The sequence below is a fragment of the Vulpes lagopus genome, chromosome 11 (assembly GCF_018345385.1).
Source record: "Vulpes lagopus strain Blue_001 chromosome 11, ASM1834538v1, whole genome shotgun sequence".
NCBI lineage: Eukaryota > Metazoa > Chordata > Mammalia > Carnivora > Canidae > Vulpes > Vulpes lagopus.
The window spans coordinates 74,913,588-74,939,246 of NC_054834.1; the positions used below are offsets into that span (position 1 = coordinate 74,913,588).

A 25,659-nucleotide genomic window follows, 5' to 3' on the forward strand; every position below is an offset into this window, starting at 1 on the left:
AGTAGGCTCTAGAAATAGGGGCTCATAGCCCCAGAACTTGGGCCTACTAAGATCCTCAGAACCCAGTACAAGAATGCCAACTCAATGAGGATGGCATGCACTCAGAGGTCAGAGGTCATTACCATCCCCTGCCCTGCCTGGGATCAGGCTAAAGAACCTCAGTAAGAGGAAGTAGGGGTGGAGGCTGCTCAAGTCCTCCTGGTCTAAGGCTAGTGGTAGGATTGCATGTGGGGCTGGAAATTTCACTGTGTGTGTGTGTGTGTGTGTGTGCGCGCGCGCGCGCGCGCACGCGCGCACTGGGAGGAAATGGATGAGCCTCTATTAGAGGACAGCAAGGAATGAGCCTAATGATTGGTCCCCACCCTGCCTGGTCTGGGGTTTAGATGAGTCCCCCTTTCTTTTAGTCTGCCTAGAGCCCCTGTCCCCATGGCTGGGGCTGGAGGTGAAGCTCTGAGCCCATGCAGGGTGCTAGAGAACTAGCACTGAGTCAGGCTCGAGCCCAGCCCTGGCCCTGGGGGCTTCCCAACCGGAGTGGAGTGTTAAACTATCTTTAGCGGCCACCTCATCTCTCGCAGAATGAAGCCCGGGTACAGTACAGGCTGGAGGGGGTCAGGAGCAGGACTCCAGAGTAGGGGCCTGAGGGGCAACAGTTGTGCCAGGATCCCCCTACCTCCAGGCTGTACCAGACAGTGGTGAAGACTCCAGGCCCCAGGACAAGAGCAGCACCTCCCTCTCAGGCCTGGCTGAGATTACCGCCTGGCTCAGGACCTGGGGAGAGACTGCAAAGGAAATGGTTTCTGGGATGTGGGCACAGACTCCGGGGGTGGAGAGGCCACCTGGCAGATATCTGCAAGCCTCGCCTCACCCACCACCTCATACATTCATTCAACAAGCATTTCCTGTCACTTCCTAGTGCCAGCTCCACGCTGGAGTCTCCTGCTGGGTGGCTTGGGGTGGGGGTGAGGGGGCTTCCAAGCAGTGGCCACATTCCAGGGCCCCTGGGCTGACTGAGCTGCCACATCTGACAGGCAGGGGCAAAGCAGAGCTGATGTTTTCCCCTGAATCCCTAGCTTCTGTCAGACTCAGCCCCTTGGCTCCTCAGGCTTCCTCGTGCAAGTCGCCTCTGTTCTCCACTTCCCCAACTCTATGCCAGGATGGCCTCTGAGAACAGAAGGCAGGGCCTGGGATCTGGCGCCGTTCCTCAGGAGGTCCCAGCGCTGGGCAGGGAACCGAAGGCAGGCACGGTGGCGGATGTGAGGCCTTGCCTGGAGCAGCAGAAGACAGAGGCAGGGAGCATTCTCCACAGGCACAGCCACAGCAGTTCTGCTGCCTGGGCCTGGTGGGGCCCACACCTACTGCTCCCAAGGGATCCAATTACTGACTTGCCTTTTCCAGGTGTGGGTGTGTGTTTGTGCACCTGAGGCACAGCTCTGGGTGGGGCATGTGGGTCTCTGGGGCTGTGTGTGTGGAGGTCTGTATACATCTCCAGGTTGGTTGGGGTGGAGGGTGTTGTTTCTGTATGTGTGTGTGTATGTGTGTGTTTCTGGGTTGCTAGGCTGTGTATGCCTGTGATTTCCTGGACATGTGTACTTTGGGAGGATCCAAGGGTATACTGTGGTTTCTGTGTGTGTGTGTGTGTGTGTGTGTGTGTGTGTGTGTGTAGTGAGAATGATTTGCAGCCATAAATTCAGTTGTGCAAAAAATGTTGCAGTTCTATTTTCTTTCAATGACATCACATTGCATCTGTCCCCTCGTCGTCCTGTGAGCAGATTTGACCTTGGTCCCCTTTGGGCTTCCTGTCCAGCCCCTTCCAGGGGTCTTGGCTGGGGCAAAGCACTGGGGAGTCCCTCTGGCATATGGCCCGCAGCCTGTATTGAAAGCCACTGTCGCAGCCTTCGCGGCCTCTTGGCCTGTGGGGCTCTGCCATTGCTGGCCCCTGGACAGTAGAGGAACCTCTCAGGTTGGGAGCTCGGCGTCCTGGGGCTTGGATGGCTGAATTCAGCCTGTGCGACCCTGAGTCCTAGCAGATGAGTGAGAGCAGAGCTCAGGCCTTCCTCAGAGTAGTCACCAACTTCTGCCCCCGTTCTTTTTTTTTTTTTTTTTAAGATTTTATTTATTCATTCATGAGAGACACACACAGAGAGAGAGGCAGAGACACAGGCAGAGGGAGAAGCAGGCTTCATGCAGGGACTCGATACCGGGTCTCCAGGGTCAGGCCCTGGGCTGAAGGCTGCGCTAAACCGCTGAGCCACCCTGGCTGCCCACCGCCCCCACCCCCCCCACCCCGGTTTGGTCTTGAGGTATCATCCCTCTCCTGTGGCTTTGTCTCCTACCCCTTAACTCAGAATATTCAGAGTCCTTGGAGGTTAGGTCCTCTGTGTCTATGATGCTAGGGTGTTTGGAAGACTCCATATTTGGGAACTGAAACCTCCAGCACTGTATGGGTTAAGACAATAGAAGCTCAACTGGGGGTGGTATGGACTCTCTTTCGAATGGGGAGGGGGCGCTGCCAGAGGAGGCACAGGAGACAGGAGAGGGGGGTCATGGGGAGGAGTGAAGCACTCAGGAGAGTCCAATGCGAGAAGCAGTGCTAGCAATTTATTGTGACAGATATGCCCATAGGCCTGAAGTGCCTTCCCAGGATGCACCTGTTTTTCCCACATCCAAAGGGGTCTACTAAATGGTCACGCAGTTATGCTTTAGAAGTTGGGAGGAATTCTCCCAGGGGATCACCAGGATCTCGAAGTCACAGCGCAGCTTCTGCAGGGAGAGCAAGGAGAGGATGGGTAAGTCTGGGCCCAAGGCATGACTCCTCACAACTGCCACCCTCAGCCTGTGACACTCTCCTCTGGGGTGTGAGAGAAACAGTCACTACTGGCCCAAAAGGACAAGGAGCCAAATGGCCAGGACTACATCCCAGATCTTTTTTTTTTTTTCAGATTTTTTTTTTTTTTTAATTCATGAGAGAGAGAGAGAGAGAGGCGCAGAGACACAGGCAAATGGAGAAGCAGGCTCCATGCGGGGAGCCCAACGTGGGATTCGATCTCGGGTCTCCAGAATCACACCCTGGAGTGAAGGCGGCACAAAACCACTGAGCCATCCCGGGCTGCTCCTAGATCCCAGATCTTTCTAGCCCAGTCCAGTGAGAGAAGCCCCAATCTCTTTCTCTCTGCACCGCACCCTGGCCTGGAGATTGAGTCATCCAGAAGGCAGGGACAGGTTCCACCAGGTTCAGCCTGGCCAGACAGACCAGTTCAGGCTGGACAACCTAGGGTCTTGTTTGCTGGAAAGTGGGGTGCAGGACTATTACCTCCTCCTGTACTCCTGTGGCCAGGGGGCAGGTAGTGACATCTATGCGGTCTCCAGTGGCCATGTTCTTCCGACAGGCTGTACTCCCCAACTCAACAGTCAGGTAGTACTTGACGCCAGCCACCAGCTGGGGATGGAGGACAGGAGCAGGTCAGGGATTCTGGATGCCCTTGACCCGGACCTCTCACCTCTCTCCACATTCAGCACACTGGCCTGGGCCTCGGGATTCAGACCCTGGATGGGGAAGTTCTGGTGGGGATTCCTGGGAAGACAAGCAGAGGCCTGGGCCACGAAGGAAGCTGAGACCCAGGGGTGCAGGCATCCTGAAGCCCACTGCCCTATCTCCCTCACTCCCCTCTCCCCAATCCACCCCTCAGAGCAGGAGCACCTTGAGGCTAACGAGCCACTGTGTAAGTCAGGGCTAGATCCTATTGAAATATAGATGTATTGTTCATAAATTTGTGGCATTAATTGAACTAAAAAAAAATACATTGTATTCAAGTGTCCTGAATACTCTTGTGGCATCCCTGTAACCTGGTCACAGTGTGAATGCCGCACTGGTCTTGCCCTAGCCAGCGCCCCACCACCCCCACCCCTCGACCCTGTCCCCCCCCCCCCCCCCCCCCCCCCCCCCCACCCCCCCCCCCCCCGCACACCTGGCTCTGCGCCTTGAGGATGTTGGTGTCTCGGAAATAGTAGAGGCTGTTGCTGCCCATGTTGTAGCTGGCCACGGCCGCCTGCGCTGCCTTCTGCACCTGCGGGTCGCTGGGCGACAGGTCCACGCGTCCTCCGACCAAGTGGTTCCCGGGGCGGGCGCGGGCGTCGCAGAGCAGCGCCAGGAGGCAGAGGGCGAGCAGGCCCAGGCCCAGCGCCCGCGGAAGGCTCGGATGCGCCATGGCCGGCAGTGCTGGGCCGGCGCGAGCTCCGCTTTTACCGGCTCGAGGCCCCGCCCGCCCCGCCCCGCGCCCCCGCGGCAGCAGCCGGGAGGGATCCCGGAGCCTGGGCGGTGTGCGGAGCCTGGGCGGTGTGCGAGGCCAACTTCCTCCCGCCTCGGGGGCAGCGGGAGGGCCCAGCATGCCTGCCTTCCTTCCAGGGACAGACCCGGGTTCCGTGAGGGAAAGGACAGGGAGTCCCTGGCCAGTGCCCACCACTCAGTTCACAGGAGGCCTGACGAGTATGAAATACCAACAACTATTAGCGAGCTGTTACTATTGCCACCATTTCCTGGCCGTGGAACCTAGAAGAAATTACTTAACCGCTCGCCGCCTCAGTTTTCCTCTCTGTAAAATGGGTCGTGTGAGGACTCAACAGGTAAAGTGCTTAGAGGAGGTCTGGTCCTCTAAAAACAGCAGGAGAGGAGACTGATGTGCTGAGCCGGGGTGCTGTGTGACCCTCTTGGCCAGAAATGGAAATTAGTAATGTTTCTACTTTGTGAAGAAACAGGAGGCAGAGGGGAGAACTGAATTGCCCAAAGACACCAGCTAGTAAATAGCAAATGACACTGGCTTTTGAGCCCAAGCAAATTCAACTCTGTGCTCTCAAACCAGACTGAGCCCAAGGTAGGAGGATGGCCAGAGAAGGGTGTGTGTCATAGCAGCTCTGCCATTTCCTGACTGGTGACTTAAGACAGGTCCCTTGGCCTCCCAAGGTCTCACTGTGGTGAGAGAGGTGACAACTCTTACCTGCTAAGGTTATTCCAGCACTGGGCTACCCAGAGGTGAACTGTGCATGCTGGAGGTAGCAGCAAAATAGGCACAATGTGTTTTTCAGAAAAACAGGTTTAATACACAGCACTGAAGTAGCTAACACGAGAAGAGTCTCAATCTTGGTGGACTTCGTGTTTTCGGGTTCACTGTAGCTTGTACTTTTAATCACATGTTGCTGAGGGGAGGTGGGACTTTTCTGCCCTGGGACACTGAGGCCTTGTCAGTGCTTAAGGCCTCCAAGGATCCCGCTTGGGGCTTGGAAGAGGTAATGGTTTACAATATCTGGCAAACGTTGGTAGCTATTACAATGATGAATATTCTAAGCAGGCATAATTCTAGGCCTCTCGGAATCCCAGGACCAGGAAGGGCAGTGATTTCCTCTTTGGGAGACCAGCTGCTCCCCACCCCCTCAGCCCAGCTGTGAAAACCAATCTGAGATTCCAAGGAAGAGTCACAAGTTGCAGGCTCAGGTGTCTGCCTTAAAGGGACAGACCCCAGTTTGTGGGACAGCTGGCTCAAGCTTGGCTTAATGAAGAGGCCAAGGCCAGGCAGAAACCCAACCTTAGAGAACCTGGGAGGGGGTAGAGTAAGAAGCTCAGGACCACTATGATACATGGGGCAGAGGAGGGAAACGCAGCCTCCTGGGGCTATCCCAGGCCTGCGTTGCCATTACTTGGAGCTCAGCCATGGCCACACTTAATCTCCAACAGCTCCCTGGAAAAGTAGCCAAGGCGTGGTCTCTGATTCACCAAGGGCCAATGGGTCCCTAGCTCACTTGCCCCCACCCTACCTGTCACTACTTCTCACTGGTGCAGGAGAGTACCGCAGGTTGTACCACACCTAATGACCTCCAAAGACCTTTCACATGGGTCTATCACAAGCACTCTCAGGGAGTAAGCCTCAATTTCGTTTTTCAGGTGAAGGAAGTTAATCAGGTCAGGTCACTTGTCTAAGGTCACACTATCTGTCTAGTAGTGGTGTCTTGGTGGGCCAAGGGGGACTGGGAAGGGAAATCGACAATTACTGGACTTCTGATAACATGCCAGGCCTTGAACCAGGGCCTCCACACACTCACTCATCCTCATAACTGCTCAGCAGCTGTTTTACTAGAGGGAAGGAGGGCTTTTTTTTTTTTTTTTTTTTTTTTTAGATTTATTTATTTGGGGTTGGGGGGCAGAGAGAGAGGGAGAGAGTCTTAAGCCGACTCTGTGCTAAGTGCAGGGTGAGACATGGGGCACAACGTGGGGCTTGATCTCATGACCCCGAGATCACAACCTGAGCCAAAACCAAGAGTCAGACACTTAACCAACTGTACCACCCCATGGGCTGACATTTAAATAACCTCCTACTAACATTCTGCTGGTCTCAGGTCTGCTTTCTCCGATATTCTAGGTCTTGGTCCTTTGTCCTAGAGGCTAAGTTGGGACTGGATCTCTGAAGCCACGTTGTCACAAGGTACATTCTACATGCCCTTTGTCTCCTGCTGTTCTAAGACTAAACCAGGAACTTGTGTGGGATGCATTAAGGGGCCAAGATAAGGGGTTTCAACTTAACGTGTCACAGACACTGCCAGAGCCCCAAGCGAGAGGTGAGAAAGCGGGCTCCAGCCCCTTCAGGGACAAAGCCTGTGGGCGAGGCAGAGAAGAGCCCACGGGGAGGAAGCAGAACAGGCAGCACGTCCCACGGGCTTCTGCTGGGTGGTTCATGCCAGAACCATGAGAGTCAAAACCTGATAACCAGCATGGGCAGGAGCCATCAGAAGAGTGTTGTGGAGGAGGAGGGAGCCTCCATTACCTCCCAGAGCATCAGCAACAATCTGGCAGTATCAGGACTGAGGTAGGGGAAGACCATGGCCCTGCCAAGCTCCTGCCTAAGTACACCAGGCCTGTGTGACAGCGTCACAACACAAAGGGTCAAGGCTGAGGGGACTCTGAGGTGACCCTGGACCCATCTGGGAGAGTATCAGAAACATAGCCTGAAACTCTAGGGACAGACAGCCTGAATTCCCAGCTCAGTCTGGGAGTCAGGCCGGCACCCTCCCACTAAGTAACACAAGCTGAACCTTACTCTGGCCACCTGGCACCCTTCCAGGGTGGCTGCTCACTTTCCAGGCCCAGATCTGAACTGAACCCTCATGATTTCCAACTAATCACATAATTGCTCTATTCCTGGGGCTTTACTTTTGGTTTCCTTTTAGTCTTCTACTATTCTGAGATGTAGCTAATATACAGAAAAGCACACAGAACATATGTTCAGTTAACAAATAGTCAATGCCTGTATTACCACCACACAGGTAAAGACATGGAAACTGCCACCCTCACCCCAAGCCTCCCCATTCCTCACGAAGGTAACTAATACTTCTTTCTACTATTGATTTTTGCAATAAGGATTTTCTTGCTTTTTCTAGTTTTACCATCTATATAGAGATTACTGAGCAAGAATCCACTTAACTTTATGTGAATGGAATCACACAATTTGACGTTTTTCTGTTGGCTCAGCATTGAAATTCACCTGTCATTTGTTCGTTGTCACTGGTATGGACAGCCATTAGAGTCGGTCCAGTTGGGGGCTGTTATAAACAAAGTCGTTGTGAACACAAATTTAGGTGCAGGTATGCAGAATGTCCTTTGAAACAGCTCCAGGAGTAGAATTGCCAGGTCACAGGATGGGTCACTTCAGCTTCACTAGAAAATGCCTGTTTTCCCCAAGGGTTCAGATCAATTTCTACTCCCACCAGATGGATGTCAGCCACTCTTGCTCCATTCCATCAGCACTTGATATTGTTTGACTTTAGAATTTTTGCCAGTGAGTGTATAATGGCATCTCATTTGCATTTCCGACTACTACTGTGCCTGAGCACTTTTTCACAAGCTTATTCACCATTTGGACATTCCTCTCATGGCTGCTTTACAGGCCTTTTTGTCTATTGTGTTATCTGCTTTGTCTTTATCATAGTCATGTTCTCTGGATGCAGTCTTGTGTTAAGTGTGTTGCAAATGTTCCTTCCCACCCTGGGTTTACATCGCTACTCTCTTTGTGGTATCTTTATTTTTTATTTAAGAATTTTATTTATTTGAGAGTGAGAAAGCATGAGAAGGGGGAGGGGCAGAGGAACAAGTAGGCTCCCTGCTGAGTGGGGAGCCCAATGCGGGGGCTCGATCCCAGGACCCTGCAATCATGACCTGAGCCAAATGCAGATGCTTAACCAGCTGAGCCACCCAGGCACCCTTCTTCATGGTATCTTTAGGCAAACAAAGTTTCTATAAATGGAAGTGAGTTTATCAACTTTTCTTTAATTTCTCCCTACCCTGAGGTCATGAGAACCTTCTCGTAGTATCCCAATTTTTGCATTTAATACTTGTTATTCTCTCCTCACCAGACTGTAAGCCCTCTGAGGAAAATTCTGTAAGCAAGTAGTTCTCAATGATGCTCCGAAGAAGGAATGAAATCTAAGCAGGGCTAGGTGCTAGACAGCTAGCATTTCATACAATCCTTACAACCTCATTTTCCAAGTGGGAAAACTGAGGCTCAGAGAGGCCAAGTGACATGACCAGGGAACAAAGGGCCCTCAGGTACATGGGTTTTGAGTTACATTTTAAGAACCAACCTGACTCCTTCCTAGCAGTAAGTCCACGGTCATATTACTCAGTCTTTCTGAGCCTCTGGTTTCCTCACCTATAAAAGGGAAAACAACTACTTATTACTGTGGGAGAAAAAAATTTTGAAAAGATCTTAGCTGTGGACCTGGTTTGTACTAAGAGTTCAACAAAGACCAGGACAAAAACATACCCAACTAACTCAGGCCCCTACAACTGTGATGTCTTATGTTTTTTCTGCCTCCCTAAGAGGACCAGCCAGATGACCAGAGCCCTGCCTACTTCTCTTAGAGGCCAGGAGAGTATATGATGATTGGCAGACGAACTCTAACCCACATTTGATCCGCCCTCTTCCTGGTATTCCTGACTCCCACTGATTTTTCCACCAGGTGCTGCCTAGCCCAGCTGTTGACTCGGTTGGTATCTGGAATATCACAGCCCACCCAGATCCCAGGAAGGGATCAACCCACACTCTTTGCCAGATTACTAAGAACACTCCAAGGCACCTGTGTGAGGCCCACATGGCTGTCCTCCAGAGTGGGAAGGAAGCTGCCAGTTTCGATCTGTACTGATAAAGGAGTGTGGCAGACCCGGTCAGTCCCTGGGGAAGTCCCAGCCCACCTGCTTTTCAACACATGAAGCCCAGTCATGAAGGCCACTGACTTTATTGATTTAAAAAACCTTACAAGGACAGTGACTGTTCTGCCAAAAAAGGAGCCAAATAGCATAAAACAGACCAGACTAGTGGGGGTGGGGGTGAGGGAAGGGCCAGGAACTCACTCGGTAAAGCTGATAATTGTTGACATGAAACTGGCAGGGGGAAGGAGTGGGGAGATGCATGCAAGAGTGAGAGTTTCAAAAAAGTTGAAATGGTGAGAGGAAGAGAACTCCCAAGACCTTGAAGTACATCAGAAGTGAGTACAACAATAGCAATCTCTTCCTCTGTAGAGGACAGGGGAGGAGTTCCCACGCGGCTGCAAACTCGGGAGACTCCATGCTGGGGCTTGGGACTGGGGGCTATCCAGAGAGCCTCACAAGAAGGCATCGCACCACTCTCGAAGGCACCCGAAGCAGTCCCGGGACTGCTTAGCATTGGCACCACATGTGTCCTTCAGCCATTCCCGGAAGAGATCTTCATCTTTCTTTAGCACCAGAAACTGGCCAAGGACCACATAGGCCTGCAAACGGGGAAAGGGCATGCTGCTAAGTGTTCCATGGGACCAAGAAAGAACAAAGCCACTTTTGTGGCATCCAAAGCACATGAGCCTAGGAAGTGGGCAAGCTGTGGCTATCTCCTCAGGCCACCCTCAACATCTACTCTCACTTTCCTCACCCACAAAGTGAGGCCACCCTCACCCCCATCCCCCAGGTGCATGCTGCCACCCACACCTTGTCAAAGCCCCTTTCCTCCAGCTTCTTGCCCAAGACTTCACCAATCCCAGCCAGGCTCCCCACTGGCTTTTCCCCCATGGGCTCCGCCACGAAGTCTCGGTGCTTTTGGGAGGTTGTCATCTTGATCAGCTTAATCTGGGAATCCCAAGAAAAGGTTAAGTTAGGGCTGCAAACCAGTAACTCCCAAGGGCCCAGTGACAATGTTATTTATATTAAGTGAAAGCTAATCCAGCCATTACGGTGGCTCACTCAGATCTCCTCGGCTCATGGGTAAGAGAACTGAGGTCCAAGAAGAGCCTTTTTCCCGCTAGGCAAAAGAATGGTTCTCTGTGGGAACCGGGTTCTCGTCCAGCCCCAGGGGAAAAACTAGCCCGCCCTCACAGATGGCGCACGCGGGGCAGCGGGAAGATTCCCAGTCGGTAGCCTGGGTCCTCCTTGAGGCTGTCACTCCCTCTGTGACCTTGGTGGGCTAAGAAGGGAGCAAATGAAGGGTCTCTCGGTCCCACTCGCCCGCACGCACCGCTCCCAGAGCGAGGGCACTAACCCAAAAGCGTACACCCGCTTCTCCAGCCCCGCGGGTCCGCACTCCCCGCCCCCCGCCCGCCGGCCCCGCCCCCTCCACGCGCCGCCGCGCCGCGCCCCGCCCTCTCCCCGCACGGCAGCTGGGCCGGCTCCGAGGGCGCTTCGTCTGGCCGGCTACCCGGCTAAGGCCCCTCTCCTCCCCTCCTCCCCGCACCCCCTCCCGCGTCCAGCTCGGGCCCTGCTCCGCGGCGAACGCTCACCAGCAGCTCCGGCTCCCGTAACGGCTCCTACCGCCACCCGGCTGCTCCCACCGATATCTCAAACTCACTAGAACTTTCTTCCACTTCCGCTTCCGGGTCGTCTGTAGAGCCGCTTTTAAAAAAATTCCTCTGGGCACTTCTAGCCGCGTAGAGCCATAGAGAGGCGCTCCCGACCTCAACGGCGCCCTTACTAGGCACCGCTTGCGGGTTGCCTCGCGGGAAGCCCAAGCTGCCTTATGTGGTCTCGCCTCTCGGGCAGCCTGTCCGGTCTCAGGGACCTGAGGCCTTGGAGAAAATTCCATTCCCCGCTGCGCTGCATCGGGAACTCAAGAACTTAACCTTGGCCGACCCGGAGGTGGGAAGAGTTAGAGAGACGGACAGGAGCGGAGGGCGGCTGGTGAGCTTCCGAGATAGCCCCGGAAGTACGGTGTTCGGAAGGGTCCGACTCTAGAGTGCTAGTGGTCACCCGGCTAGGAGGAGTCGGAAGCGCGGGCGACCTGAGTGTGCGTCTGTCTGCCGGCGGACCCTTTTGCTGTGCCCTCGTTGGCTCAGCTACGAATTGAGTCGTGGGCGAGCCGCTCTCAGCGTCCAGTCTGGAGAACAAGGCACCGCCCGTGGGAGACGAGGGCAGAGGGTAAGTGTCGGTCTCTGAGCGTCTCTTCCAGGATAGGGAAGGGGGTGGGCAGGGGACGGCAGCTAGAGGTCACACCTCGGAGTTTCCTTTGGAAACCATCAGCCTTCATGGTGCCGGTCCTCGTCTTCTCAGTACCCACGTCAGAAACCTGGCAGTGGCCGCAGACCGAGCCGGCTTACCCGACTTTTGTTAACTCGTTCCTGGAGTGGACCATCGCGCTGTCTTCTCACTGGTTTTTGACCGTAGTGTGTTGATAAGCTGGGCATCTGTGTTACGTGGCTGTGCTACACAGAGGATGTACGAATATGTTGAGGAATGTACAGTTTATCTCACACTCCTTCCTGAGAGGTTTCCACAATAACTTCTGTAGAACCTGGTATTCGGTTTCTGTGATTTTGCCAGTACTTGTGAGTTGTTTTTGTTTGCCATACACTGTTCTAAGTGCTCGGCTTGCATTATTTTATTCTACTAATAGTGATTGGGTTTAACTATTATTTTTTCTCTGAAGCTAGTGAAGTTGAACAGCTAGGAAGGAGCCAAGGAAGGATTTGAAATCTAGTAATTAGGTTTTATTTACTTACTTATTTTAAAGATTTTTATATATTTATTCATGAGAGACAGAGAGAGAGAGAGGCAGAGGTAGAGACACAGGCAGAGGAAGAAACAGGCTCCATGCAGGGAGCCTGACGTGGGACTTGATCCCAGGACTCCAGGATCACGCCCTGGGCCAAAGGCAGGGGCTAAACCGCTAAGCCACCCAGGGATCCCCCTAGTAATTAGGTTTTAGAGTTCATGTTCTTAACCAGGACACAGTCACTCCTTAGTAAAAAGGATCTCTCCATTTTCAGAACAATCCTGGGTTCTGAACTTGTCATCCAAGAAACTCAGGAATTGACAGTCTCTGCGTCCCTCACCCCCCTGGGACAGGACCCAGCATGTCTCAGGCCACCAAGAGGAAGCATGTGGTGAAGGAGGTGCTGGGGGAGCACATGGTGCCCTCTGACCAGCAGCAGATCGTGAGGGTGAGTGGCATTGGGCACAAGCTGCTCTGCCTCCCCATCCCTCTACTCCTCGTGGGCCCTTGTGATGGGGGTAGGGTGTAGCACAGCTTACCGGGTATTTGAGCTGACTGATGAGGCTGATGAGTTCTTGGTCACTCTTGGACCAGGTACTCAGGACCCCAGGGAACAATCTGCATGAGGTGGAGACAGCCCAGGGGCAGCGCTTCCTGGTGAGCATGCCCTCCAAATACCGTAAGAACATCTGGATCAAGAGAGGTGAGAGAGGCAGCCCTCTAGGAGACAACTATTTCCTGAGAGCTTGGCTTTCCCCATTACAAGCTGGATCTATTATGTTTTTTCTCCTCTCTTACCTGCAGGGGACTTTCTCATTGTTGACCCTATTGAAGAGGGAGAGAAAGTGAAGGCTGAGATCTCCTTTGTGCTCTGCAAAGACCATGTACGCTCTCTACAGAAGGAAGGGCTCTGGTAGGGTAGTTCTTTTGGTCATTGGCTGCCTCATTTCTGGGGATACTGACTTCTAAGCTATGGAATTGTAGGAAGGAGGATCATAGCATCCCAGGCAGGGATAGCTGGAAACAGCTTTTTTGCTGATCCATTTTTCTGTCCTTTCTTACCCTGGCTCTTCTCTTGGCACAGGCCTGAGGCCTTTTCAGAAGTGGGTGAGAAACACAACAACAACAGGAACAGGTGAGAAACAAGCCTTATGATAAAAAATAGGGATTTAGGCTTTGGTACCTTGAGGGGAAAATAGAGACATTCTTTCTTCCTATGTAGAGTCCCTGATGAGTGCTCCTAAATATGTGGATATGAGTACAGCTTGAAAGTGAGATGCCCCAGATTAAGATTGTGGCATTGCCACTTGTAAATGAATCATTTTAAGCAGGTTACTTGATCTCTTAAGCCTGGATTTCTTTGCCTGTAAAGTGGGAGCTTTGTGAGGATTAAAGGAGTTAATGTTTATAAAATTGCTTAGCATAATACTTGGTATATGGGGTGGGTCCACTGAGCATTAGTTCATGGTTGTAAAATCATTATTGTTAAATCCAGTAGTTCTAGCAAACTTTTGATATGGGCTGGGAGGTATAGTCTTTAGAGAGTTTTTTTTGTTTTTGTTTTTGTTTTTAAGAGAGCTTTTGTTGGCCATATGGTCCTCCTTTTTATGGGGCTCCTTGATTGCAGACCTATTTTTCCCAGAAGGCATTGGGTTAACCCTGTCCCTTTTCCCCCATGCAGACAGACTCAGCCAGAACTCCCTGCAGAGCCACAGTCATCAGGAGAAGAATCCAGCTCTGAAGATGATTCTGATCTCTTTGTTAACACCAACCGCAGACAATATTATGAGAGCGAGGAGGAGAGCGAAGAGGAGGAGGCAGCCTGAGTTCCTGGACCCATTTCTCCTCTTGCTCAGGGACGAGTACTTGGCTCCTCTGCGCTTGGACATTCTCAGGGTGCTCTGCAGTTCTTCTCTACCCCCTCCCCTTGCATGGGGGACAAGGCAGGGCCCCTCTCTGAACTGATCTTCTGCTCAAGGAGAATTAAACCCCTGGTGGGTAATGACTTGTGCTGGTGTCTGAGTGGCTCTTTGGAGGGAGGAGGGACTTGTGGTGAAGTTAAAAACTGCTCCTTGATGGGTCCCCCGGGTGCAGGTCCTAAATGGGTAAGAAATGGAAATGGCTGGAACCTTTCCTAGATTCTTTCTCTCATTGAGCACTCATAAACACCAGGGCCTGTGCTGTGCCTTCTGGCATGTATTTAATAATAACTGGGAGCAATCCCTCTGTATTGCATGCTTACAATTAGTACTGACTCAGCCATTGAGGAACACAGCTCTAGGACCTAGTGCCCCCTGCCTCTAAGAGACACTCAGGATGAATTTCATAGTGCCTCGTAAGCTGCTTTTCCTGGCTTTCTAGTCACTGTGACTATAGGAGTGCCCACCTCCTTAACTGCTGTGTGCGTCCTCTGATTAGTGGCTTTTCTGTGGCTACTCAGACATCACTCCCCAGCTCTCTTGCAAATTGTCATCCCTCTTTTTTTAAGCTTTTACCTCTGGCTATGTACCCCTTCTCCATTGTTGACATTGATCTTCTAATCACCGTTCAGACGTTGAACACTTTAACTCCCGGCTTAGAGTCTTCCACCCCTGTTTCCACCACCATTTTCTCCACCCCATGGATGGGCCTATTCAGTCTCATTGGTGCCTACCTCATTGATCACTCCTTGCACCCCTGACGTTGATAGGAGTTGCCACTCCTCTTGAATTCAAATATCTGTAAAATCACCGCCTCCTGGTTTTCGTGCTTACCTGCTCAACTCCCTCCTCTGTATCCTTAACCACAACCACCTACCCCCCCCCCCCGCCCCAACACACATTCTTACCATTATTTTCCTATCTTCACTTCCCTTCCTTGTGCAACATCGATTCCACCTACACCTTCCACTCACTTGTCTCCCTGCTGGTTCATCTAGTAAGATCTAACCTTGGCTAACCCAGCTGTTCACTTCTGTGCCTGTGTTCAAGTAAATGCTAGAGAAAACAGCCAACCTAACTCACTAGTTTTACCTTAAATTCATAATTACAAACCTCAGGTGGATGCTCAGCACTGCCTAGCAGATCTCTGGGATATTGTACTTCAAAACTTGTATGTTGTCTACCAATTCCCCCTTCCCCTGTTAGGACCACATACTTCATTATGTGTCCTCATTACCCACCCTACAAATGTGCTCATGGATTGTCCTTTAACTTCCCCCCATGTAATCCAGTGGGACTTAAAACTTTTATCTTGTGCCCTGGAGCTTATCCTCTTGTTTAAGGACTTTATGTGAGTTTTGTTTTTTGCCATCCTCTCTACTGGATATGTTAGTGGCAGAGGTGCTATAGAATCTCCTGTCTCAAACAATCTGAAAGGCCTGTCACTGATTCCACATCGTCTCCAGCTACTGGTTCATTTATCTGTTCCTTGCTCACTTTACCTTATTTTATCTTAGTGGAGCTTTAAATATATACATGTCTATATATTTGTATGTATGTGTATATATACAAAAAATAAACTTCAGATGAGTTAAGGATATGTATGTGTGTGTGTATATCTAACTTGTCTGAAATTTATTTTTTATGGGAGGCAACTTTTTTTTTCCTAAAGGGGTCGTCATTTGTCTCTATACCATCTGTTGAATGGGTCATTCTTTACTCACAGATTTAAAATACCTTTTTATTTTTTTTTTAAAATTTTTTTTTATTATTATTTATGATAGTCATACAGAGAGAGAGAGAGAGGCAGAGACACAGGCAGAGGGAGAAGCAGGCTCCATGCACCGGGAGCCTGACGTGGGACTCGATCCCAGGTCTCCAGGATCGCGCCCTGGGCCAAAGGCAGGCACCAAACCGCTGCGCCACCCAGGGATCCCTAAAATACCTTTTTAAAATAAACTGAATTCTTGCATACATGTGGGTCTCTTTTTGGAGTTTCTCATCTGTTGATGTATGTGCACATGCCACATTTTATGGCATTACTTAATCTATCTCCCTCATCCTGGCCCACTCTTCCTTGAAAATTTCCTGTTTTTTCTTACATAACTTTAGAAGGAACTTGGCAATTTGCATTTAAAAATCCTTTTGAGATTTTCATCAGGGTTTTAAATCCCATAGCTTGATATGCAGAAAAATACTATCTTAACAGTTTTGAATTTTCCTACCAGAAATGGGGTATGTACTTTTATAAGTTTGTCTTCATGTGGGTCCTTCACATTTCTGGTTCAGTTTAGTCCTGGGAATTTTAGAGTTACTTGTTATGAGTGGGATCTTTTGAAATTACGTTTCTGCCCATCACTGGCATTTAGGGAAAACTGTCCATCCTTGCTCACCTAATTGAGCTAATCAAATTCTTTTGTTCTCATAGTTTTTCATTTGATCCTCTTGACTTTCTGGGAGGTCCAAGTATGTTCTCCTAGTGGTAGCTTTATCCTTTACACTTGTTTCTTTTTAGGGGTCACAGAGGTCAGGGCCTCCAGTATAATGTTAGGTGGTACCCTCGTTTTTCTCCCAGTGGGAACTGTTCCCATAAGTCACGTAACACAATTCTTGCATTAGGTGTCTGGTAGATAACCTCCATTAGGCTAAAAATGTTTCCCTCTGTTCCCAGCTTACTGAAGGCTTTTCCCCTTTATTTAATAGCAATGATTTTGATGTCTATTGAGATAACCAAAAGACTTCGTTTTATTATTGAGCTGCTTCTCATGAACAGACTTTCTCATGCTGAGCTGTCCTTGCAATTTCATATAAGCTCCACTTAGAGTGTTTATTTCTTTAGGATTTTAATATTTATTTCTGGGCCAATTTTACTTCTTATTTTAATGATTTCCCTGTCCCAATTTGGTATAGCCCTATGCTATCCTTGTAGAATGGATTTGAAGACATTTAATCTGTTTCTTTGTTCTTAAATAATTTGTAGAACAGGAGTTTTTTGTTGCTTAAAGTTTGGTAGGCTTTATTTATAAAAACATCTGTGTTTGGTTCCTTTTTAAGGGGTAGATACTTGACTGCCTTTTTTTCTTTAAGATTTTATTTATTCATGAGAGACAGAGAGGTAGAGACATAGGCAGAGGGAGAAGCAGGCTCCATGTAGGTAGCCCGATGCGGGACCCGATCCCAGGACTCCAGGATCACACCCTGAACTGAGCCACCCAGGTGTCCCAGGACTTTCTTAATTTGTAAGCGTCAAAATCTAACTCCACCTAGCAGAAGCAAACCAGGGCTCATTGACCATAAGTCTAAGAGAACAGCTGTAAGAAATGCTGATCCAGGGCCAGCATGATTTCGTCAGGGCTCCTCTCATTTGTTCCTTGGATTATCTATGCTTCTGTAGGTGGACCAATCTCTCCCTACCATTGTATTCTGCAGGAAGCTCCAGTTTACATTCAGTCCTTATAAGCAAAGAGTTCCTTTGTGAGCGTCTGTGTATATCACGGAAGACCATTTGGTCATCTTGGGTCACTGACCCCCTTCTGAGCGAGTACTGTGACCAGGACTTGAATAGGGAGGATGGGTGAGAGGCAAGATGACCCAAGCCTAATCTGTACATACAACATGTGCTTCCCATGGAATAGAGCAGTTCTTTAACCAGAATAAGGGGACAGCTTCTTCTTTTTTTTTTTTTTTTAAGATTTTATTTATTTATTCATTCATTCATGAAAGACAGAGAGAGAGAGAGAGGCAGAGACACACAGGCAGAGGGAGAAGCAGGCTCCATGCAGGGAGCCCGATGTGGGACTCGATCCCGGGACTCCAGGATCACGCCCTGGGCCAAAGGCAGACACTAAACCTCTGAGCCACCCCGGGATCCCCCAGGGACAACCTTTTGATAAAACCAACAGACATTTGTCCTTTATTCTGTGTATTTTCTTTGACTAATTTTGCAAGATGTTTCTCTACATTATTAGATGTTTCCTTCTACTTCTTTGCTCATTTCTACCTTATTGAGCCATATGCTTAATTTCAGTCTTGTTTTCTAACATTTTTATGGCTACAAGTTTTCCTCTAAGTGCTCCTTTGACTGTTACCCACTTGGTCATGTGATTGTGTGATTTTTTTTTTTTTTTTTTGGCACTGTATCTGTAAGCCTGGCCTTAGATTTTTCTTTAGCCCTCAGTGATTGTGTGGTTTACCTAATAGCCCCTGTTTTCCCCCTAAAACCTTTTCATCTCCACTTCTCCATCTCTCTCTCTCTCTCTCTTTTAAAGATTTTAGGGGATCCCTGGGTGGCGCAGCGGTTTAGCGCCTGCCTTTGGCCCAGGGCGCGATCCTGGAGACCCGGGATCGAATCCCACGTCAGGCTCCCGGTGCATGGAGCCTGCTTCTCCCTCTGCCTGTGTCTCTGCCTCTCTCTCTCCCTCTCTCTGTGACTATCATAAGTAAATTAAAAAAAAAAAAAAATTAAAAAAAAAAAAAAGATTTTATTTAGGGGCAGCGCCGGTGGCTCAGCGGTTTAGTGCCACCTTCAGCCCAGGGCCTGATCCTGGAGACCTGGGATTGAGTCCCACGTCGGGTTCCCTGCATGGGGCCTGCTTCTCCCTCTGCCTGTGTCTCTGCCTCTCTCTCTCTCTCTCTCTCTCTCTCTCTCTGTCTCTCATGAATAAATAAATAAAATCCTTTAAAAATTTAATAAATAAATAAGTAATAATAAATAAATAAATAAATAAATAAATATTTTATTTATTCATGAGAGACAGAGAGAGGCAGAGACATAGGTAGAGGGAGAAACAGGCTCCCCAGGGGGAGCCTGATGTGGGACTCGATCCTGAAACTCTGGATTACGACTGAGCCACCCAGGTGTCCCTCCACTTCTCCGTCTCTTATTGGCCATTTAGCTCCTGTGGGTTGGAGCTAAGAAATCCATAATAAGAGACATAGGCAGAGGGAGAAGCAGGCTCCATGTAGGTGGAGGCAGGATCCTGTTGGAGGTAGAGTCCTTATGTTCTGCATAGTACTTATTCTCTGAAGCTGAATTCCCCTTCTGTTCTCCCAACTTAGTGGCAGATCGTAACCATGAGTTGAGTGAATAGATCTCCCAGAGTGAGCTGAGTGTTCTGAGAGCCCCTTCTTCCCCATGTTGTGGTGAGTCCATGTGATTGGTCACCTAACAATACTGACACATCCTGCAGTTAGGTTTAGGACTTGTGGCCCTTCAGGCTCAGCATCTGTATCATGTTAGCACCAACCTAAGAGCAGATCATTTCCACGAAAGTTTCCCCACCCACTTCACTCATCCAGCCACCCATATATATGTGCCAGGAAGCACACATGGCGATCTGAGCTAGTCATGTTTTTTTTTCTCCTTTAACCTGTAAGTGTGGTAAGAGACCTTGACAGTTCTCACCTCAAAACATCCTTGCTTTCTAGAATAAAAACAGTCATGATATATTTTTCAACATATTGCTGGATTTGATTGTCTGATATTTGGGGGCATTTTGACATTCAGGTTCAAGTAAGATGGTTTAAGTTTTTTCTTTCCTGTGCTACCCTTGTGTCTTTATATCAAGGTTATGCCAACCTTATAAAATGAGTTAGTATTCTCTCTCTTTATTTTCATTACAAGTGTTTGTATCAGACTGGAATTTTGCATTTCTGTAATTCATGGTAAAACTTGTAAAACCCATTATGCCTGGTATTTTTAGGGTGGGTGGGAAGATTTTTTTTTAATCTTTTTTTTTTTCCACCTGAGAGAGAGTATGAGCAGGGTAGGGACAGAGGGAGAGAGAGAATCCGTTTGTTTTTTGCTTTTTTTTAAGATTTTATTTATTTATTTATGAGAGACACAGAAAGAGAGGCACAGACACAGGCAGAGGGAGAAGCAGGCTCCATGCAGAGAGCCCGATGTGGGACTCGATCCGGGGACTCCAGGATCACACCCTGGGCCAAAGGCAGGCGCTAAACCACTGAGCACCCAGGGATCCCCGAGAGAATCCTAAGCAGATTCCACACTCTGCTTAGAGCTGACACGGGGCTCGATCTCCTGACCCTGAGAATATGACCTGAACCAAAATCGAGAGTCAGACGCTTAACCAACTGAACCACCCAGGTGCCCTAGGTGGAAAGATTTTTAACTCTAGATTTTTGTTGATAATAGATTGATTGCTTGGGTTTTCTGTTCTTGAGTCAGTGATACTTCCAAGGAAAAAAGCATTTTCCTATTTCCTCATTTATGGTTTCAAGTTTATTGCTCAGTTATTTGCAGAATTGCCTTGTTTGTAATCTTGATTGTATCTACAATATGTCCTCTTACTATATCTAATATTATTGCACTTTTTCCTTTTTTTGTCCTATCACTCTTGAAAAACATTTCTTTATTAGTCTTCAGAGCGCCAGCTCTTTGTTGTCATTTCTCTTCACTGAGCTTGTTTATGTATTATGGATTTCTGCTCTTACGTATTTCCCCTTTCCTCACCCTCCCTTGGGGTTATTCTCTGGCTCTTATTCTAATGATTGAGGTTGGATGCTTCAGCTTTACCTCCTTCCCAACCCCAGCCTGAAGAAAAGGGAAGAATTATGTGCCCTTTGGTGGGGCCACCACTTTGTCACATTTGCCAACCTCTATTTCTCTCTACATACAACACATGTGGTTTTCACATGGAGTTGTTAGGTCTCTTTAACCTCTTAATTTAGAACAGATGCCTTAATGGTTTTTCTTTCTTTTTTTTTTTTTTCATTAAATGAGCTTTTTTTGATAACTCAGGCTGATTTCTTTTCTTTTTTAAGATTTATTTATTTATTTATTTATGACAGACAGAGAGAGAGAGAGGCAGAGACACAGGAGGAGGGAGAAGCAGGCTCCATGCTGGGAGCCTGATGCGGGACTCGATCCCAGGACTCCAGAATCGCGCCCTGGACCAAAGGCAGGCGCTAAACCTCTGAGCCACCCAGGGATTCCCCTCAGGCTGATTTCTTATGAAAACGTCCTACATTCGGATTTGTGTGATTGTTTTGCATACTTAAATTTAGGTTAAACAATTTTAGCAAAAATAGCCTAGAAGTGATGTGTGCATATCATAAAGCACATGATGGAGAATATCCAATTATTGGTGATGCTAATTTTTGTCACTTGGTTAAAGAGATGGCTTCTGGATCATTTTCCTACAAAGGTACTATTTTTCCATTGTGGAACAGTCTTATCCTTTAAGGCCAAAGTGTCCTTTGATGCAGCTCTATATGTATTTGTTCTCAGTTTTTTTTAATTGAGTTAAAGACAAAATTTCCCACCATAACCATTTTTTAGTATACAGTTGAATAGTGTTAAATACATTCACATTTTTGTGCAGTCTCCTTTTGTGACTGGCTTGTTTCACTCAGCATAATGTCTTCAAGGTTCATCCAAATTGTAGCTCATGTTAGAGTTTCCTCCCTTTTTAAGGCTGAACCATATCCTATTTTATGTATAAACTACATTTTGCTTATCCATTCCATCGATGGACTCTTGAATTCCTTCTACCTTTAAGCTATTGTGAATAATGCTGCTATGACATAGGTATATAAATATTTCTTTGAGACCTGCTTTCATTTCTTTTGGAGATACACCTGGAAGTGGAATTACTGGATAATATGGCAAATCTATTTTTAATTTTTTAAAGAACCACCACCATGCTGTTTTCCGTAGTGGTGGCACCATTGTACATTCCCACTAACAGCACACAAGGTTCCAGTTTCTCCACATTTTCACCAACACATTAGGTTATTTTTTCTAATAGTAGCTATCCTGATAGGTATGAAGTATCTATTGTTTTAATTATAGTCTAGTTTTGAGTGTTTTCTAATTTCCATTATGATTCCATTTTTGGTCCATAAAATATTAAATATTTAGTTGATTATTTTTCATAATGTAAGCACCTTCAAACCTACTACTACAAAACAAAGGCTAGGACTATACAATGACCCAAGCAACCATTTGCTTCCACCTCCTGCCCTAAACTCTGCTCATCCCACTTTCATTCCCCCACCCGAGGCAACCAGCTTGAACTTCAAATATGCTTTTTTTGTCTTCTTTCTTTGTGGTTTTCTTGTATCTATGTTTTTTGTTGTTGTTTTTTATTTATTTTTTTTTTTATTTTTATTTTTTTTTAATTTTTATTTATTTATGATAGTCACAGAGAGAGAGAGAGAGGCAGAGACACAGGCAGAGGGAGAAGCAGGCTCCATGCACCGGGAGCCTGACGTGGGATTCGATCCCGGGTCTCCAGGATCGCGCCCTGGGCCAAAGGCAGGCGCCAAACCGCTGCGCCACCCAGGGATCCCTGTTGTTGTTTTTTAAATATTTTATTTATATGAGAGAGAGCACAAGTGGGGGGGGGGGGTAGAGGGAGAAGCACACTCCCTGCCGAGCCTGTGGGACTCGATCTCAGGACCCCAGGATCATGACCTGAGCCCAAGGCAAATGCCTAACCAACTGAGCCACCCCGGTGTCCCTACATGTGCTTTTTAAAAGTTTTTTTAACCTTGTGAAAAGGATAATATGCTGAATATCCTATTTAGAGGCTGACATTTTATTTACTATCACATTACTTTGATTTTCCTAATTGCTGTATATTGCCATTGTTCATTTGATTTGACTGTCAATAATATTTCGTGGGACTGTATCACAATTTATCCATTCGCTCTTCTGCTGGTGGCCCTTGGGCTCTTTTTTTTTTTCCCAATTGTAAACATTCTTTTTTTTTTATTTATTTTTTTTATTTATGATAGTCACACAGGGAGAGAGAGAGAGAGAGAGGCAGAGACACAGGCAGAGGGAGAAGCAGGCTCCATGCACCGGAAGCCCGATGTGGGATTCGATCCCGGGTCTCCAGGATCGCGCCCTGGGCCAAAGGCAGGCGCCAAACCGCTGCGCCACCCAGGGATCCCAATTGTAAACATTCTTGTAGATATGTCTGAGTATAAAATTTCTTCCTGGGACAGTTCTTAGGCATGGGATTCCTCAGTCAGAATTTTAGGTTATGCTGCCAAATGTTTTCCAAAGTGGCTACATTAGTTGACATTCACCAACAATGGACCCCTGAGGTGGATTTAATGATTTCTCCCTGTAGCCTCTCAGTTTTTGCTTAATGTATTTTGAGTTTATGTTATTTAGTACAATGTATTTAAAATTGCTACCTCCCTTTGTGAATCGAACCCTTCTTTATGGAGTGACGCTTTCCCTTCCTACAGATGCTTTTTATCTTAGTTTATCTGATGGTGGTATAACTCCCTTAGATCTCTTCTGCTTAGTATTTTTATTTTTGTCTGAGAGGTTATCTTCCATCCTGTTACTTTCAATCTGTTCATGTCCCCAGGCTTTACCTGTCTCTAGAACATGTATCTGGATCCTTAAAAACAGAATCACTCTTTTTGTTTTAACTGAAAGACTTAGCTCCTTTAACTTACTGTAATAATTGGTGTGTGGGGCCCATATGTCATATTTGGATGACAGTTTAGATGGATATAAATTTCAGGATTCTAAATTCTTTTCCTTTAATACTTTGAAAATATTACTCCATTTTCTTCTTGCTTTCAATGTTGCTATTGAAAAATCTGATGTTGGTCTGATTCTCGTTGCTTTGTATGTCATATGCTCTTTCCTCTCCGTGTTATCTCTGATATTCTTAAAGTTCTAGATGGTGTATATAGATGTGAGGTTTTGTTTTGTTTTGTTTTGTTTTGTTTTGTTTTAAAGAAAGGCAGACTGCCACATGCAGTGCCTCGTTTGGATGTGTCTAGAGTCTTGGGAGCTTGACTTACTGCCCTATGTTCTCCTACAAATGGACCTCAAGGGCTTGTTTGGAGGTTCTAGCAGGGGAGCACAGCTACTATATATCTTTGACTGAAGAGGAAGCCTCCTCTATCAGGGAAGGTTGTCCTCTTCAACTGAGTTTAGGGACACGTGGAGCAGTAGGGAGGAAGGGGACACACACCTAGCCAACCAGATCAGCTGAATCAACCCTGGCAATCAATGGGGTGATGGATGTCACAGCCAGATTGCCCTCACATCCTCCTTTTTCTTCTTTTGGCATTCTCTGGGCATTTTTTGATGCAAGATGCTTTATTTTATATTATTCCAGGAAACTGTCTCCATTATTTCTTCAAATATTTTTCCCTTCCGTGTTTATATTTCTCTCTAGAATCCCTGTTACTCAGATTTTAGCTCCTTCTACCTTCCATATCTCTTTGCTTTTATTTGCTTTTATTCTACAGTCATTTTTTAAAAGATTATTTATTTATATATTCATGAGAGACACACAGAGAGAGGCAGAGACACAGGCAGAGGGAGAAGCAGGCTCTCAGCCCAATGTGGGACTCGATCCTGAGTCTCTAGGATCACGCCCTGGGCTGAAGGTGGCGCTAAACCGCTGAGCCACCAGGGCTGCCCTGTACAGTCATTTTTTTTCTTCAATCCTTCCTCTTAGACTTTCTTAGTCTGGTCTTGGGATTTCTCTGTTTTATGCCTGAAATGTATCCCTTCTGTCGGACATCCCATCTGTTGTGTTCGTTACTTCCACTCAGGCTGGCTTTTCTAGCAGGCTAAAACTGCAGCTGACCATACTAAATGTCCTTCATAGAGGACTCTGGAAGCCAGTGGCTAACACTTCAGCAATAGCCCCGAGGTACAAGGCAACGAGGGTATTTTCCCATCAACACACACTAATCATCATGGTTGGACAGCTGCTCCTGGGGGCGTTAGCTTTCAGCCTGCCCATGCATGGGTAGACCAGGCCATGGTGACAAAGCAAAGTCCTCAGACTGAGAGTTGCAGATGGCAGCCATGGAAATCTGGCCAGCATGCATAGATTTTGTGCCAAGGGGTATGTGCAGGGTTCTTAGCTACAGGAAGAAGACCATGAAGGCAAACCCCTGAGTACTGGCGGAATAAAATTTCCAAAGCAGAGACTAGTTCCATGGGGTCTGAAGGAGACAAGGCTCAGTGGCAGCACTTGGTTCACAGCTTCCCCATCTTCCAGAGCTCCTTGCTGCAAAGGCCCTTCAGGCATGGTCTCTTGTCTGCTGGCCCCTTTACTAGAAGGTTTTAGTAAAATTCTTAAATATAGAGTCTGCTGCCTTCAATATACAAAGAAGCTAAACTGGTGGGATCCCTGGGTGGCGCAGCGGTTTGGCGCCTACCTTTGGCTCAGGGCGCGATCCTGGAGACCCGGGATCGAATCCCACGTCAGGCTCCAGGTGCATGGAGCCTGCTTCTCCCTCTGCCTGTGTCTCTGCCTCTCTCTCTCTCTCTCTCTGTGACTATTGTAAATAAATAATTTAAAAAAAAAAGAAGCTAAACTGGTATAGGACTTATTACTTTGCCAGCAATTTATCCTTAATAGTTGCCCAGATGTCCCCCAGGGAAGTTACCAGGCTTGCGTAACCCTAGATTTTGCCTTCACTCAAAGCCCAACCATCTCTTCCTCCCCGTATCTGAGGAGCATGCAAGCCTAGCTGGGCAGTTTACTTAGTAGGAACCAGGGTCCGAATGATCAAGGTAGTGGAAAGGCAGGACAGCAGCCGTAGCTCACACTGTGCTCCAGTATGATGCATGGATGACACACTGCAAGAGACGCCACCATCCCAACGGAAGGCATTAAGGCACTTTGCATACCTTGCCTGGTTACCCAGAGGAACGAAGCACTAGTGATGTCCTAGGCTGTCTCTTGAGTGCCAATAGTGGCAACAGTTTTTTCCAGTTGTTATGATAGAGTCTG

At 47.9% G+C, this 25,659-nt stretch overlaps 3 protein-coding genes across 3 annotated transcripts; 1 reads left to right on the plus strand and 2 right to left on the minus strand.

Annotated features, from left to right (window-relative positions):
- Window positions 1-2,576: 2,576 nt before the first annotated feature.
- CST6 (cystatin E/M) lies at window positions 2,577-4,363 on the minus strand. The gene is made up of 3 exons (XM_041773494.1): window positions 3,966-4,363; window positions 3,311-3,436; window positions 2,577-2,760 (listed from the first exon to the last, which is right to left on the minus strand). The coding sequence occupies exons 1-3, from the start codon at window positions 4,203-4,205 to the stop codon at window positions 2,677-2,679; spliced, it is 450 nt and encodes a 149-aa protein (XP_041629428.1). The 5' UTR covers window positions 4,206-4,363; the 3' UTR covers window positions 2,577-2,676.
- Window positions 4,364-9,260: 4,897 nt separating this feature from the next.
- Window positions 9,261-10,928, minus strand: BANF1 (BAF nuclear assembly factor 1). The gene is made up of 3 exons (XM_041722964.1): window positions 10,786-10,928; window positions 10,001-10,138; window positions 9,261-9,789 (listed from the first exon to the last, which is right to left on the minus strand). The coding sequence occupies exons 2-3, from the start codon at window positions 10,121-10,123 to the stop codon at window positions 9,643-9,645; spliced, it is 270 nt and encodes an 89-aa protein (XP_041578898.1). The 5' UTR covers window positions 10,124-10,138; window positions 10,786-10,928; the 3' UTR covers window positions 9,261-9,642.
- On the plus strand, window positions 10,914-13,998 carry EIF1AD (eukaryotic translation initiation factor 1A domain containing). The gene is made up of 6 exons (XM_041722963.1): window positions 10,914-11,419; window positions 12,268-12,441; window positions 12,588-12,696; window positions 12,798-12,906; window positions 13,078-13,128; window positions 13,675-13,998. The coding sequence occupies exons 2-6, from the start codon at window positions 12,355-12,357 to the stop codon at window positions 13,817-13,819; spliced, it is 501 nt and encodes a 166-aa protein (XP_041578897.1). The 5' UTR covers window positions 10,914-11,419; window positions 12,268-12,354; the 3' UTR covers window positions 13,820-13,998.
- The last annotated feature ends 11,661 nt before the right edge of the window (window positions 13,999-25,659 follow it).

What these genes read in the sequence shown, in the direction of transcription:
- CST6 (XM_041773494.1), bottom strand. Translation starts at nt 4,205, where the DNA reads ATGGCGCATCCGAGCCTTCCGCGGGCGCTGGGCCTGGGCCTGCTCGCC. An exon ending in TCCTCAAGGCGCAGAGCCAG is followed by an intron (nt 3,437 to 3,965) that starts GTGTGCGGGGGG and finishes CTCCATCCCCAG; the next exon opens with CTGGTGGCTGGCGTCAAGTA. An exon ending in CCACAGGAGTACAGGAGGAG is followed by an intron (nt 2,761 to 3,310) that starts GTAATAGTCCTG and finishes CTCTCCCTGCAG; the next exon opens with AAGCTGCGCTGTGACTTCGA.
- BANF1 (XM_041722964.1), bottom strand. Translation starts at nt 10,123, where the DNA reads ATGACAACCTCCCAAAAGCACCGAGACTTCGTGGCGGAGCCCATGGGG. An exon ending in AGGAAAGGGGCTTTGACAAG is followed by an intron (nt 9,790 to 10,000) that starts GTGTGGGTGGCA and finishes CCCCGTTTGCAG; the next exon opens with GCCTATGTGGTCCTTGGCCA.
- EIF1AD (XM_041722963.1), top strand. Translation starts at nt 12,355, where the DNA reads ATGTCTCAGGCCACCAAGAGGAAGCATGTGGTGAAGGAGGTGCTGGGG. An exon ending in ACCAGCAGCAGATCGTGAGG is followed by an intron (nt 12,442 to 12,587) that starts GTGAGTGGCATT and finishes CTCTTGGACCAG; the next exon opens with GTACTCAGGACCCCAGGGAA. An exon ending in GAACATCTGGATCAAGAGAG is followed by an intron (nt 12,697 to 12,797) that starts GTGAGAGAGGCA and finishes TCTTACCTGCAG; the next exon opens with GGGACTTTCTCATTGTTGAC.